The sequence below is a fragment of the Petromyzon marinus genome, chromosome 7 (genome assembly GCF_048934315.1).
Source record: "Petromyzon marinus isolate PM22_M1 ecotype Great Lakes invasive population chromosome 7, UKy_Petmar_22M1.pri1.0, whole genome shotgun sequence".
NCBI classification, from domain to species: Eukaryota; Metazoa; Chordata; class Hyperoartia; order Petromyzontiformes; family Petromyzontidae; genus Petromyzon; species Petromyzon marinus.
This window is the reverse complement of record NC_133673.1, coordinates 14,739,832-14,753,714: the sequence shown is the minus strand read 5'-3', so window position 1 is coordinate 14,753,714 and position 13,883 is coordinate 14,739,832. Positions and strand designations below refer to the sequence as shown.

The 13,883-nt window shown below is 59.2% G+C and overlaps 1 protein-coding gene across 2 annotated transcripts in view; it reads left to right on the top strand.

Annotated features, from left to right (window-relative positions):
* LRP4 (LDL receptor related protein 4) overlaps positions 1-13,883 on the top strand; it is a 152,001-nt gene that overhangs the window by 113,871 nt on the left and 24,247 nt on the right. For both annotated transcript variants that reach the window (XM_076065420.1, XM_076065421.1), the window contains exons 10-19: positions 1,509-1,643; positions 2,977-3,102; positions 3,432-3,662; positions 4,216-4,372; positions 7,754-7,971; positions 8,542-8,718; positions 10,128-10,250; positions 11,290-11,498; positions 12,788-12,869; positions 13,713-13,818. In XM_076065420.1, the coding sequence (XP_075921535.1) occupies positions 1,509-1,643; positions 2,977-3,102; positions 3,432-3,662; positions 4,216-4,372; positions 7,754-7,971; positions 8,542-8,718; positions 10,128-10,250; positions 11,290-11,498; positions 12,788-12,869; positions 13,713-13,818 (1,564 nt within the window). The remainder of the gene's footprint in view (positions 1-1,508; positions 1,644-2,976; positions 3,103-3,431; positions 3,663-4,215; positions 4,373-7,753; positions 7,972-8,541; positions 8,719-10,127; positions 10,251-11,289; positions 11,499-12,787; positions 12,870-13,712; positions 13,819-13,883) is intronic.

Here is a 13,883-nt window from a genome sequence, read left to right as displayed (position 1 = left end):
GGCCTCTCGGCGGGATTTGCGCCGCTGCGATTGAGCTCGGCGCGACGGCGTAGGCCTGGCGCGAGAGCGAGCACTCCCCCTGGAAAGGGAACGCTCAAACAGCGGCAGATCGGCCTCTCCCAGCAGCCGTCGGTCGCCTCACCCTCCCGCGACATCGGCGGCGCTATAGATGCAAAGAAACGCAGCACAATGTGTGGCAAGCAAGGTGGCTCAAGGACCGATGAATACAATGGCGAGGTGTCAAAATATCTGCTTAAATTCAAGTCCTGACAAACGCAAGCTCATTGACATCAAAGCCAATGAATCTCTCTCATCTCTACCTTGTCTGCCTCTCTCTCTCTTCTCTCATCTCACTGCGTCCACATTGTTGTCTGCGAGTCTGTGGACTCACGACGTCTTTATCTGTTGTCTGCATCTCTTCTGTCATCTCGCTTCGATTCTACGTCTATTGAAAAGGAAAGGCCTCCAACAATGTTTTTTTTTAATGATTTTGCATTCCCCACTGCGTGGCCCCGGCACTACCACCCCCACCGCCACCGCCGCCACCACCGCCCCACGCACACCATTACCAAACACATCATTACAGCCGCACACACCTTGTATAAGAACGCAATAATCATCACCGTACACTTGGAGTCGAGCAGTAAACGGGTTTCTGCAGCTCGTGAAAACCGGGTGGGCTGGTTTAAAACGATGTGTTTCTCTCCTTCCCTTTAAAAATAAAAGAAAAGCGCAGGGTGCGAGATTTCAAAGGCGCCGCGGTGTGTTGCTGCGTCGCGTCGTGTTTCTACCCTCGGGGGGCTGTGTGGGCGTTCGAGCACAAAATCAGCCGCCGGGCAGTGGTCAATGTCCCCTCAATCAGAGCCGGCTTCCCGATCCGTGGGTGCGCGCGAGCGCGGACGTGAGCACGTGCGCGCTCACTCGCCGCCAAGTGACAAACGCTCGCCCAACTTTTTTACATTGTCACGGAAAGAGAAGGCTTCGGCAGAGGTGGCGGTTTCGGACGTCGCCGTTCGTGACTCCTGGCGTGTAGAGGTGTAGCCGTGCAGCGCGCGGTGGGAGGAGGGGGGGGAGGGCTCTGAGATGGGTCACAGCGAATTCGCACTAGAGCAGAGACTGAAATAAATAAAAATTGGCAAAGTCAGGAAACCCGACCTTGGTGGCTCTACTTGTGTGACCATAATGGCTGCTGCACGTTCTTTGGTGCGTAGGTTTTTTTGCCAAGTTGGGCTACTGTGTGTGCCTGTGTCACGTGTGGTCGTGTCATCTCCAGTTAGTTCACGCGTGGATTCGCCCTGTGTGGTTGTGCTGCGTGGCGGCGCCGTTTGAACGCATCTTTAGTTGTGCCACGTGTGTTTGTGCCCAGTGGTTGTGCCATGTGTAGAATTGACTTGTGTGGTTGTGCCATTGTGTGGTTCCACCACGTTCAGTTGTGCCACGTGCGGTTGCTCTGCGCGGTTGCGCCTCGCCCCACGCATAGCTTGTGATTGCCGCTGCTCGTTCCGCAGGGGCCGACTCGGCATCCGAGAGCTGCAACGTCAACAACGGCGGTTGCGCCCACAAGTGCCAGCAGGCGCGCGGGACGGTGCAGTGCTCGTGCCACACGGGCCACCGGCTCGCCGACAACGGCAAGGACTGCCACGGTGGGCGCCGCGCCACCGCAGCGACGCCGGCGCCAACGCGCCGGAGCGGGGCGGCGGCGGGAGCGGGGAAGGGTCAAGGGTCGGCCGTAACCGGACGCCCGCTGTCGCTTTTCTTCAGAGCCGTATTTACAGCCCGCGCTGTCGATCGTTTTACCGGTAGCGGCGGGCGGGCGGGCGAGCATTCGTGTGCGGTGCGCCGCACGCTGTCAGGAGGGAGACTCTCACGCAGAGGGGCAGCGGAAATATTTTTGGCGTGAAACCGGTGGCGCAGCGGTGGTTGGCGTCGGCCCTGGTGAACGGAATTAAATGGGAGCCGCCGCCCCCCCCCCCCCCCCCCACTGTTCAGTTCCTCCCCACCCCCACTCCGCTCTTCGTGGTCCGGCACCTGTGCATACGGCCTGTGGTCCCCGTGGAATTGCACCACCGCCTGTGCACCCTGCAGCTAGCCCACCGGGTGACAGGGGAAGGGGGGCGGGTATCGAAGCGCACGCCACATGGCTGTGAAACCCAGCCCGTTGGCTATCCACTGTTGGACGACGGCCTCCCCACGCCATGTCGGTCCTTCAGAGATTTCCGATAAATTCATCGTTAGTACAAGGAGCTAATTTAATCGATGAATCGTTTTAGATCCGATTCTTTGGGTCTTTCGGTAAAGTCACGTAGATCGGTGCAAAGAAAATAACAAAAAATAACCAAAAACTACGACGTTTCGATCACAACACAAGCATTGTTATTTTTTGTTATTTTCTTTTAACCTACCTACGTGACTTTACCGAAAGACACAAAGAATATGAATTCCTGCAGTCACGAAAGCCTTAAGTCAACGTTTTAGATCCGCTTGTGACGCACGCACCGCCTACCCACCCCCGCCTCTGTAATTTAAAAATTATATTTACTTCTTGTCGATGAGCCGATGCAGATTCTTGATGCGCAAGCGGGAAATTAAAACCTCTCCCGTGTGCGGCGGCTGTGGTCACCACCCAGAATAGAGCGGCGGGAACGTAGTCGCAAACTCGAGGGAGGACGGAGGCATCAGCACAACCACGATGCTTCGCCACTGCGCGTCTCCTGACGCAATCGTGCGGGCTCATTATCCGCCACAGTGTAAAACTACAGCTGTCGCTCGACAGCGACTTCTTGTCGGAGTCTTTTTTCCAAAAACCTTTTTAACTTTATTACAACTGTGCTATTGCCTTCAGTCGTGATACACCCCCTTGCCCCCCCGCCCCGCCCCCCACAACTCCACCCCCCTTGCCGTCACCTCTCCGCCATCCCTTCCCTGCCCGCCCGCCCACCCCCACCCGTTCCTCCGCCCCCCCCGCCCCCGCGGCAGATGTGGACGAGTGTGCGGAGGATGGATACTGCAGCCAGGGCTGCACCAACACGGCGGGAGGGTTCGAGTGCTGGTGCGAGCAGGGCTACGAGCTGCGGCCCGACAAGAAGGGCTGCAAGGCGCTCGGTCAGTGGGGGGGAGGGGGGGGGGGCAGGGAGGCGATGCTGGGAATGGCCGGCGATCGTTCTGCGGCGGCGGCAATATTTGCCCAAGATCTGCACTCCTCGATGTGTTTTCAGCCAATTATTGAGCATTTGTGACACCCACCGTTGACTCTTCCACACAACGCGGTGCCATTTTTATTCACCCCGGAGGGGGTGATGGGCTGAGTCAACCCCCATCCAGGATATGAAGAGGCAATTGCAGGGCTGCGCCTTAATCTATTTATATTCACTATCCCGGTGCTCCCCCCCCCCGCCCCCCACCACCGTCTTCACCGCGCCGCCGACGCTCAGGCCCCGAGCCGGTGCTGCTGTTCGCCAACCGGATCGACATCCGGCAGGTGCTGCCGCACCGCTCCGAGTACACGCTGCTGCTCAACAACCTGGAGAACGCCATCGCCCTGGACTTCCACCACGCGCGCGAGCTCGTCTTCTGGTCGGACGTGACGCTCGACCGCATCACGCGCGCCTACCTCAACGGCAGCAGCGTCACCGAGGTGGTGTCCACAGGGCTCGAGAGCCCAGGTAACGCGCCCGCGTGCGCCCGCTTGCCTCCCGTGCCCCCCCCCCCTCTCTCTCTTTCTCAATCGTTAACACTCGCGCGAGGAGCGATATCAACGATGCCGTCGATGGCGGTGAAGGTGCGCTTGCGTGCACGTGGCACGGTGCAGGAAGTCTGGGCGTGCACTGGATCCATGACATGCGGCACGGTTGCGAGATGTTAACTACCTCGCCTGGTATACAGGAGGTTCGGGGTGCAATTCCGACCACGATGCCTGCTGTATATTTGGAGTTTGCGTGTTCTCCCCGTGGTCGCGTGGATTTCCCCCCGGTTTTTCGCTCCACAATTTAGAATCCAGGTGCTATGAATGTCCACATGATGGTAAGCCACTTCGTTGAGCTATCATTTGCGAAAGAGCTACTAAGCGCAGTGGGCCTTACCTGGTACAAATCAAAAGGTAGTTTTGTTTGAGTATAGCTGTACTGGACCGACTCGGACGTCGCGCTACGTACGTACGCACGCACGCAACGGTGATAACGGCGTACGTGGCACGCTCGCGCGTGCGGCACGACGCAGGGGGTCTGGGCGTGGACTGGATCCACGACAAGCTCTACTGGACCGACTCGGGGACGTCGCGCATCGAGGTGGCCAACCTGGACGGCTCGCACCGCAAGGTGCTGCTCTGGAGGAACCTGGAGAAGCCGCGTGCCATCGCGCTGCACCCGCTGGAAGGGTGCGTGCACCCCCCCCCCCAAACCCCCGCCTACACCTCCGCTTTTGTCGCCGCGGTGGCGATGTTAACCCACCGCTACAGCAACTCGGTTGAAGTAGCAGGAGGCCCCGGGACGGGTTCGGATAATCGTCGCTCGTGTGGACCGTGAGCGGGTTTCGTCGTGCAGTACAATGCACTACCGCTCCCACGACACTACCACTACAGTACCCGTTAGAACGACAACGATTCCCCATGTGGCCTCACCAGACTGTTGGGGCAAGTGTTGTATTAGCGAGTACCTGTGAAGGCCGGCACGGTACGCGGTGGGATGGGTGACCAGCACCATACCCTGCTGCCTTTGTCTCCCCAGTTAGCGTTGATTACACACCGCACCAGGTACTCATTCGAGGCTGAGTCGACCTAGGGGAAGCCCATGACCGGTTCAAACAATTGTGACTGGTGTTGCTCGTGAGCGGGAATCGAACTCAGGTCGCCGTGGCTCGTAGGGCAGCGTAGTGCAGCGTAGTGCGGCGTAGTGCGGCGTAGTGCAGCGTAGTGCAGCGTAGTGCGGCGTAGTGCAGCGTAGTGCAGCGTAGTGCAGCGTAGTGCAGCGTAGTACAGCGTAGTGCGGCGTAGTGCAGCGTAGTGCAGCGTAGTGCGGCGTAGTGCAGCGTAGTGCGGCGTAGTGCAGCGTAGTGCAGCGTAGTGCAGCGTAGTGCAGCGTAGTGCGGCGTAGTGCAGCGTAGTGCAGCGTAGTGCGGCGTAGTGCAGCGTAGTGCGGCGTAGTGCAGCGTAGTGCAGCGTAGTGCGGCGTAGTGCAGCGTAGTGCAGCGTAGTGCGGCGTAGTGCAGCGTAGTGCAGCGTAGTGCGGCGTAGTGCGGCGTAGTGCAGCGTAGTGCGGCGTAGTGCAGCGTAGTGCAGCGTAGTGCAGCGTAGTGCAGCGTAGTGCAGCGTAGTGCAGCGTAGTGCAGCGTAGTGCAGCGTAGTGCGGCGTAGTGCGGCGTAGTGCAGCGTAGTGCAGCGTAGTGCGGCGTAGTGCAGCGTAGTGCGGCGTAGTGCGGCGTAGTGCGGCGTAGTGCAGCGTAGTGCGGCGTAGTGCAGCGTAGTGCGGCGTAGTGCAGCGTAGTGCAGCGTAGTGCAGCGTAGTGCAGCGTAGTGCGGCGTAGTGCGGCGTAGTGCAGCGTAGTGCAGCGTAGTGCGGCGTAGTGCAGCGTAGTGCGGCGTAGTGCAGCGTAGTGCGGCGTAGTGCGGCGTAGTGCAGCGTAGTGCAGCGTAGTGCGGCGTAGTGCAGCGTAGTGCAGCGTAGTGCAGCGTAGTGCAGCGTAGGGCAGCGTAGTGCAGCGTAGTGCAGCGTAGTGCAGCGTAGTGCGGCGTAGTGCAGCGTAGTGCAGCGTAGTGCAGCGTAGTGCGGCGTAGTGCGGCGTAGTGCAGCGTAGTGCAGCGTAGTGCGGCGTAGTGCAGCGTAGTGCAGCGTAGTGCAGCGTAGTGCGGCGTAGTGCGGCGTAGTGCAGCGTAGTGCGGCGTAGTGCGGCGTAGTGCAGCGTAGTGCAGCGTAGTGCAGCGTAGTGCAGCGTAGTGCGGCGTAGTGCGGCGTAGTGCAGCGTAGTGCAGCGTAGTGCAGCGTAGTGCAGCGTAGTGCAGCGTAGGGCAGCGTAGTGCGGCGTAGTGCGGCGTAGTGCAGCGTAGTGCAGCGTAGTGCAGCGTAGGGCAGCGTAGTGCGGCGTAGTGCGGCGTAGTGCAGCGTAGTGCAGCGTAGTGCAGCGTAGGGCAGCGTAGTGCAGCGTAGTGCAGCGTAGGGCAGCGTAGTGCAGCGTAGTGCAGCGTAGCGCAGCGTAGTGCAGCGTAGCGCGGCGTAGTGCGGCGTAGTGCGGCGTAGTGCAGCGTAGTGCGGCGTAGTGCGGCGTAGTGCGGCGTAGCGCAGCGTAGTGCAGCGTAGTGCAGCGTAGCGCTGCGTAGAGCAGCGTAGTGCAGCGTAGTGCAGCGTAGTGCAGCGTAGTGCGGCGTAGCGCGGCGTAGTGCGGCGTAGTGCAGCGTAGCGCAGCGTAGTGCAGCGTAGTGCAGCGTAGTGCAGCGTAGCGCGGCGTAGTGCGGCGTAGCGCGGCGTAGCGCGGCGTAGCGCGGCGTAGCGCGGCGTAGCGCGGCGTAGCGCGGCGTAGCGCGGCGTAGCGCGGCGTAGTGCGGCGTAGTGCGGCGTAGTGCGGCGTAGTGCGGCGTAGTGCGGCGTAGTGCGGCGTAGTGCGGCGTAGTGCGGCGTAGTGCGGCGTAGTGCGGCGTAGTGCGGCGTAGTGCGGCGTAGTGCGGCGTAGTGCGGCGTAGTGCGGCGTAGCGCGGCGTAGCGCGGCGTAGCGCGGCGTAGCGCGGCGTAGCGCGGCGTAGCGCGGCGTAGCGCGGCGTAGCGCGGCGTAGCGCGGCGTAGCGCGGCGTAGCGCGGCGTAGCGCGGCGTAGCGCGGCGTAGCGCGGCGTAGCGCGGCGTAGCGCGGCGTAGCGCGGCGTAGCGCGGCGTAGCGCGGCGTAGTGCGGCGTAGTGCGGCGTAGTGCGGCGTAGTGCGGCGTAGTGCGGCGTAGTGCGGCGTAGTGCGGCGTAGTGCGGCGTAGTGCGGCGTAGTGCGGCGTAGTGCGGCGTAGTGCGGCGTAGTGCGGCGTAGTGCGGCGTAGTGCGGCGTAGTGCGGCGTAGTGCGGCGTAGTGCGGCGTAGCGCGGCGTAGCGCGGCGTAGCGCGGCGTAGCGCGGCGTAGCGCGGCGTAGCGCGGCGTAGCGCGGCGTAGCGCGGCGTAGCGCGGCGTAGCGCGGCGTAGCGCGGCGTAGTGCGGCGTAGTGCGGCGTAGTGCGGCGTAGTGCGGCGTAGCGCGGCGTAGCGCGGCGTAGCGCGGCGTAGCGCGGCGTAGTGCGGCGTAGTGCGGCGTAGTGCGGCGTAGCGCGGCGTAGCGCGGCGTAGCGCGGCGTAGCGCGGCGTAGCGCGGCGTAGCGCGGCGTAGCGCGGCGTAGCGCGGCGTAGCGCGGCGTAGCGCGGCGTAGCGCGGCGTAGCGCGGCGTAGCGCGGCGTAGCGCGGCGTAGCGCGGCGTAGCGCGGCGTAGTGCGGCGTAGCGCTAACCGCTACGCTACCGCTTCCCACGAGGGTGGCCAACAACAACCGCCATTCGCTACGTGGCGGTGACGTCACCACGGCGCTTGTGCCAGGCTACGTGCACGTTGAGGCCACGTGAAAGTGTCGAACGCCCTCTGGCAGGAGGTCACGGGGCAGACCCAGGTGCCACGGGTCGACTGACTGAGATGACCGAGATGACTGGCCGATGCACCACCTGTGGCCAACACGCGCATATACCGCCAGTGCACACAGCAGCAGTCCACACACACTCCTCTAACCCCATACATCTCCGTCTCGGCCTCCACCTCTGCACAGCACGCTCTACTGGACCGACTGGGGCAGCACCCCGCGCATCGAGTACGCGAGCATGGACGGCTCGCACCGGCGCGTCATTGCCAACACCTCGCTCTTCTGGCCCAACGGCCTCACCATCGATTACGCCGGACGGCGCATCTACTGGGTCGACGCCAAGCACCACGTCATCGAGCGCGCCGACCTCGACGGGCGAAACCGCAAGGCCGTCATCAGCCAAGGTGGGCGGGCGGCATGGTCCGGCCGGGCGGCAGGGAGGGATGGGAGGGCAGTTGCCACCGCGAGCGGATTTCCACCATGGGCGGATTCACTCCAGATTGTTCGGAAAACGCGCGACAGCGGCGATTCTCACGTGTATATATGTAGGGATGTTGAACTTCTTTCGAAACGTACGTAGCCGACCGTGCTAATCGGAGGTGCGGGAGGGCAACAAACTAAACACAAACAGCAGTTTTAAAGAAATCAGTTTTCAATCTAGATTTAAAAGTGCATAGCTGCAGTGGCTTCCGAATATCGGAAGGAAGCAGAACTGGTTCACCGTGCGGGGCGCTAAACCACTGCGCCACTGCTCCCCCCAACTTTACATCAGAATCAGAATCTTTATTTAGACTGGAGGAATCCGATGAGCGTTGAAGCGCATTATCACCCGTGTTCTTGTCCTTTCCGCGAGAATGTAACAGCCGAATGTCCAGGTAATGGCCTGCAATCGCTTTTGACAGATCGTGTTGATTATGAATTAGCATTTTACACAACCGTACTTTCTCGAACGGGCTCGCGCGACGCCCGTACAGGCCTGCCGCACCCGTTCGCCATCACGGTGTTCGAGGACAGCCTCTACTGGACCGACTGGCACACCAAGAGCATCAACAGCGCCAACAAGTTCACGGGCAAGAACCAGGAGATCGTGCGCAACAAGCTGCACTTCCCCATGGACATCCACACGCTGCACCCGCAGCGCCAGCCGGCCGGTACGGAGCAGACGCTGCCCCCACCGCCCCCCCCCCAACTTCCCCCCCACCCACCCAGCTGCCCCCCCACCCACCCAACTGCCTCCCCACCCACCCAACTGCCCCCCCACCCACCCAACTGCCCCTCCACCCGCCCACCATCTCACGGTGGCTAGGAGATGTTAACTACCTCGCCTGATATACAGGAGGTCGTGAGTTCAATCACGACTCTGACGCCTGCTGTATATTTGGACTTTGCGTGTCGCTCTCCCCGTGATCGCGTGGATTTTTCGCCGGGTCCTCCGGTTTTTCCCTCCACATTTAGAATAAACTCTGCGTTCAGTGTATTTGGCTGCTATAAATTTCCACATGGTGATAAGCTACTTCGTTGAACTATAATTTCTGATTGCCAGGTCGTTTCAGAAAAAGAGCTGTATAGCTCAGTGAGCCTTACCTGGTACAATAAAAATAGTTTTAGTTTAAGGTAACTGCACTGTGGCCCATGGCCCGAACAGGCCTAGGTGCCAGGTTACATAGATTTTTCATGTTTATTTCGTATGTATAAACAGACAGGGGCATGCATCGGGTACAGCTGCAGGTTAGGTTATCACACTGAACCGACGGCTCAGCATCAACGAGCGATTTGGATGGGAGTGACCGGCGACGTTTGTGAAGCGATGGGATTGTGGGGGATTGTGGCATCAACAGAAAGGAGGTGGGGTGGGGGGAGTTTGGACAGGAGCTCCCAAACCTACTCCCCTGCACCAGGGCCCGTCCTGGACGGGGATGAACCGGGGAAAAAGGAGGAAAGGGTCTTCTCACAGATGCAGTTCGGCTTCCGCGACGGTTAGCGTCCTGGTTGCTTGTTTGCGCACCTCAAAGTGCGCCTGGCCTGGCACGAGCGCTGCGGTGACGTTACCGACAATGGCGGCTGTTGCGTTTGTGCGTGACATCATACATTTGGACGTGACGACGTGAGCACAATAGGAATATAACTGGGGGTTGGGGGTGGTGGGGGGGGGCAGAAAGAGGTGTTCGTTTCAATGCAACAATCGCGATTGTCCGCTGTGCGAGGGAGACCCCACGCTGGCGTTCACACGCACGTCGTTAGCGCGCTACGTGCGTGTCGCGGTGAGCTCGCTGCGCTACGGACCCGGCGGCCCGGGTTCGATTACGTCTCACGGTCAACGCCAGTGATAGCGATGGATCCTGGACTCCACCCATGTCGGCTCGACCACAAATCAGTACCTGGTGTGGTGTATAAACATTACAGGTAGGGAGACAAAGGCGACCGGGTGGCGTGCTGGCCACCCACCTCCTCGCATGCCTTGTCGGCCTTCTCGGCCTTCTCGCTAACAGCACGTGCCCCAACAGTCTATTCAGGCTCTATTGTTGGGGGGGGGGATCTTTGTCGTCTTTGTCTGGTGCAGGAAAGAACCGCTGTGGCCGGAACAACGGTGGCTGCAGTCACCTCTGCCTGCCCAACTCGGAGGGCTTCACCTGCGACTGCCCCACCGGCTACCGCAAGGCCGACTCGCACACCTGCTCCGAGCGTAAGACGCGAGCGTTGGACTTGTATCCACCGGGCCTAACCCTCACCGCCCTCTCGCCCTCCGCCCCCCTGCTCGCGCTTCGATGAATCGTCACGATTCTGGGTCACTATTCCATAATTGATTGTTATCCTTTTTTTTTTTCGCGTCGTGGCGATGGTCAAAGGGGTCTCCTACAGCGGAGTCGTGTGAACCCGTCACAACAGGCGACGTGTCGCCGTCGTCATCGTTAGCCACGATCTATCCACTGCTGGATGAAGGAATTCCCCTAAGCAGTCGACATCTCTCGTGGTTGCGCGATGCACCGACTCCCGTCCAGATCCAGCACTCAAGTTGATTTTGGTCGTTCCATCTCTCGTCGGCGGACGCGCTCTTAGGCGCGTTCCCTCCTTTTAGCCGCTACTCCGTTGTTAGTTTCGACCGTCAGCCATCGTCTCTTTGGGGCAGGATGTGCCCTGCCCCAGGCCACTTACTTCTCTTAACAGTCGGAACGATGTCTGCAGGCTGTGAGAATTAGCAGACGGATTCTAACCACCCGCGTACGCTTTCTGAACATTAATGAGAATTGTGAGAATTTAAATTGTCATTTTCATGAGCATGTCCTACTTTGAAAAAAATATTGACATTACAAAAAAAATTGAATGTGTAAAAGTTAAGGATAGTGTTAAAATGCAAATCGTTAAATATATACCGAATACATATATGTGTATGTATGTTTAAAAATACTGTAATTGGTAAATGCGCAGCCCTGCAAGTGCGTGCGCACGCCACTGGTGGCCCCACCACAGCAGAGCTGTAGAGAGCCCCCCTCTCGGGGTAGTATTTGTCCGACCCTTCCACGGTGGCCAGATATTTGTTTGTTTCACTCATTGTATTTTAAATGTTATATACATATGAAATATAGAATGTTAACATTCAAATCAGAAGTATTTGTGATGTGCCTTCCATCTGTACTCGACGACCCTTAGTGACTGGTGCCCCCCTCCCCTCCCCTCCACCCCCCCCCCCGTGCCACCCCCTCCCCCTCCCTCCCTGCGATCAGGGCTTGACAAGTTCCTGCTTTTTGCCCGAAGGACGGACATCCGCCGGATCAGCTTCGACACGGACGAGCGCTCCGACGACGTGGTGCCGCTGGCCGACGTCCGCAGCGCGGTGGCGCTCGACTGGCACGATCGCTCCGAGCACATCTACTGGACCGACGTCATCACCGACACCATCAGCCGTGCCAAGTGGGACGGCTCCGCGCAGGAGGTACTCGCCGCCACCACCGCCCCCCCATCCTCACCCCCCGCGCCCCAAAATCCGTTGCTAGCGTCCTCCGATCAGCTGTAAGGGGAGATACTCGTTGAGCGGTGGTGGCTATGCCATATGTATGTATGTTGTATGTATGGTGAACTTCTTTCGCACCGTACGTAGCCAAACGTGCTAATCGGAGGTGCGGAGAATGACGAAAAACTAAACACAAGAAGCAGTTCTGAAGAAATTAGTTTGTCAATCTAGATGATGATTTGAAAGTGCATAGTTCCAGTGGCTTCCTTATATTGGAAAGAAGAGCGTTCCAGACGGCCGCCGAAGCGCATCTGAAAGTGTGCGATGACCTGTAATCCAGCGCTGTGCAGGCAGCGAGGGTTGGTGGGTCACACAGATGTCGTGAAACTCCCTTCCAGTGGGCATCGAGGAGGTACCATTCCCCCGGCTTGTCAGGAGATGGCAGAACAGCGAGTGGACTAATCGCCATCTGTATGGGATATAGTATTGCCTCCTCGCACGCCTGGGTTTTCTCTGGGTGCTCCGTTTTCCCTCCACTTGTGCAAAGTCATTAATTGAAGGCAAACACCTGAACGTATAGAGGACTGCAGAGCTGTATAACCACCTGTGGTTCCTGCATCATTCTATGTGTGATTGAGCGAAATCCCGCTGACGCTACAAGTCGAAAATTACGATTATATTGCACCCACAATAAGCAAGCGAGGCATGGCGTGGTCAAAGAATAAACCAGTTGGAGCAGAGGGTAGGCAATGATTGAATCGCCCTGTCAAGCGGGACAGACAGTTCTGTGCAGGTTACTCACCCAGTCCACGAGTCAACCAAGTGTGGGACAGATCGCCCCTGAAGTCCTGGGGACGAATGTGGGAATAGAGGAATCAATCGAGCGGGATGGATCTGAACAAGGGGGCGGCCGCGGAGAAAAACGTCACCGCTCAGCCCCGGTAACCGCCGCTCAGCCCCGGTAACCGCTGCTTAGCCCCGGTAACCATCACTCAGCCCCGGTAACTGCCGCTCAGCCCAGGTAACCATCGCTCAGCCCCGGTAACTGCCGCTCAGCCCCGGTAACCATCGCTCAGCCCCGGTAACTGCCACTCAGCCCCGGTAACCATCGCTCAGCCCCGGTAACTGCCGCTCAGCCCAGGTAACCATCGCTCAGCCCCGGTAACTGCCGCTCAGCCCCGGTAACCATCGCTTAGCCCCAGTAACTGCCGCTCAGCCCCGGTAACCGCCGCTCAGCCCCGGTAACCGCCGCGTGTGCCCCTTGCCTGCAGGTCGTGGTGGACAGCAGCCTGGAGAGCCCGGCGGGGCTGGCCATCGACTGGGTCACGGAGAAGCTCTACTGGACAGATGCAGGTGGGGAATGGGGGGGCGGGGGCGGGGGCGCGACGGCGTGACGGCGATCGTGGCCGACCCGTGGCCGAAGCGGCCGGGGCTCCGGCCGGGATGTGGGCGAGCGGTTCGGCGATGCCCCTGCCGGCCTTGGGAGTGCAGGGGGGAATTCCGTGTGGTCCGAGTCGCGGGGTGCTGTAAGACAGCAGGTGCAGTTGACATGCAGAGAGGGAGAGGGACGGTTAGTTTATGAGAGAGGCAGATGCTATGGTCACTGGGAGGGTAGTGCTTGTTGTTGCATCCCGACGTTGTTTATAAAAGACTTAAATTGTTTAATAACGACTCGTATACCATAATCTTAGCTCTTTCGGTAAAGTCACATTGTGAGAATTTTTATTGTTTTATTTATATTTTATTATTTTATTGTTTCCCTTCAACGTGACTTCACCGAAAGAGCTAAGAATATGAATTATTGCAGTCACGAAAGCTTTAAATCAAGACTGGTATACCGTGATTTCCTAGATGACCGTGGCGAGACCACGTCCTGAGCGTAATCGTCTTAAACCGTTTCATCAGTAAGGTTCTGAGGAATAAATAAATGAAAATAGACAAAAGCGTGCACTTTAAACGTAACGAATGCACGGGACCGACTGCGACACGCATCGGAAACGACAGAGGGACGGAGCTAAAGTTATAAACACGCCTTGGGGCTCGGCGGGAAAGCGTTTGCCTCGGAGCGAGCGGGGGAACGCGCTGGCACCACCTTTCACGGATGTCGACTGGACACCTGTGAAAAAGAGCTTCATAGCTCATCGGATTCCTCCAGCACGAATACATATTCCGGTTCCGTGTTGGGGGTGGCCGCAGGCACGGACCGCATCGAGGTGTCGGCGCTGGACGGTGGCACGCGCACCGTGCTCGTGTGGGAGCGGCTCGACCGCCCACGAGACATTGTCGTGGAGCCCGTCTCTGGGTGAGAACACACACACACACACACCCACACACACACACACCCACACACACACACACACCTACACA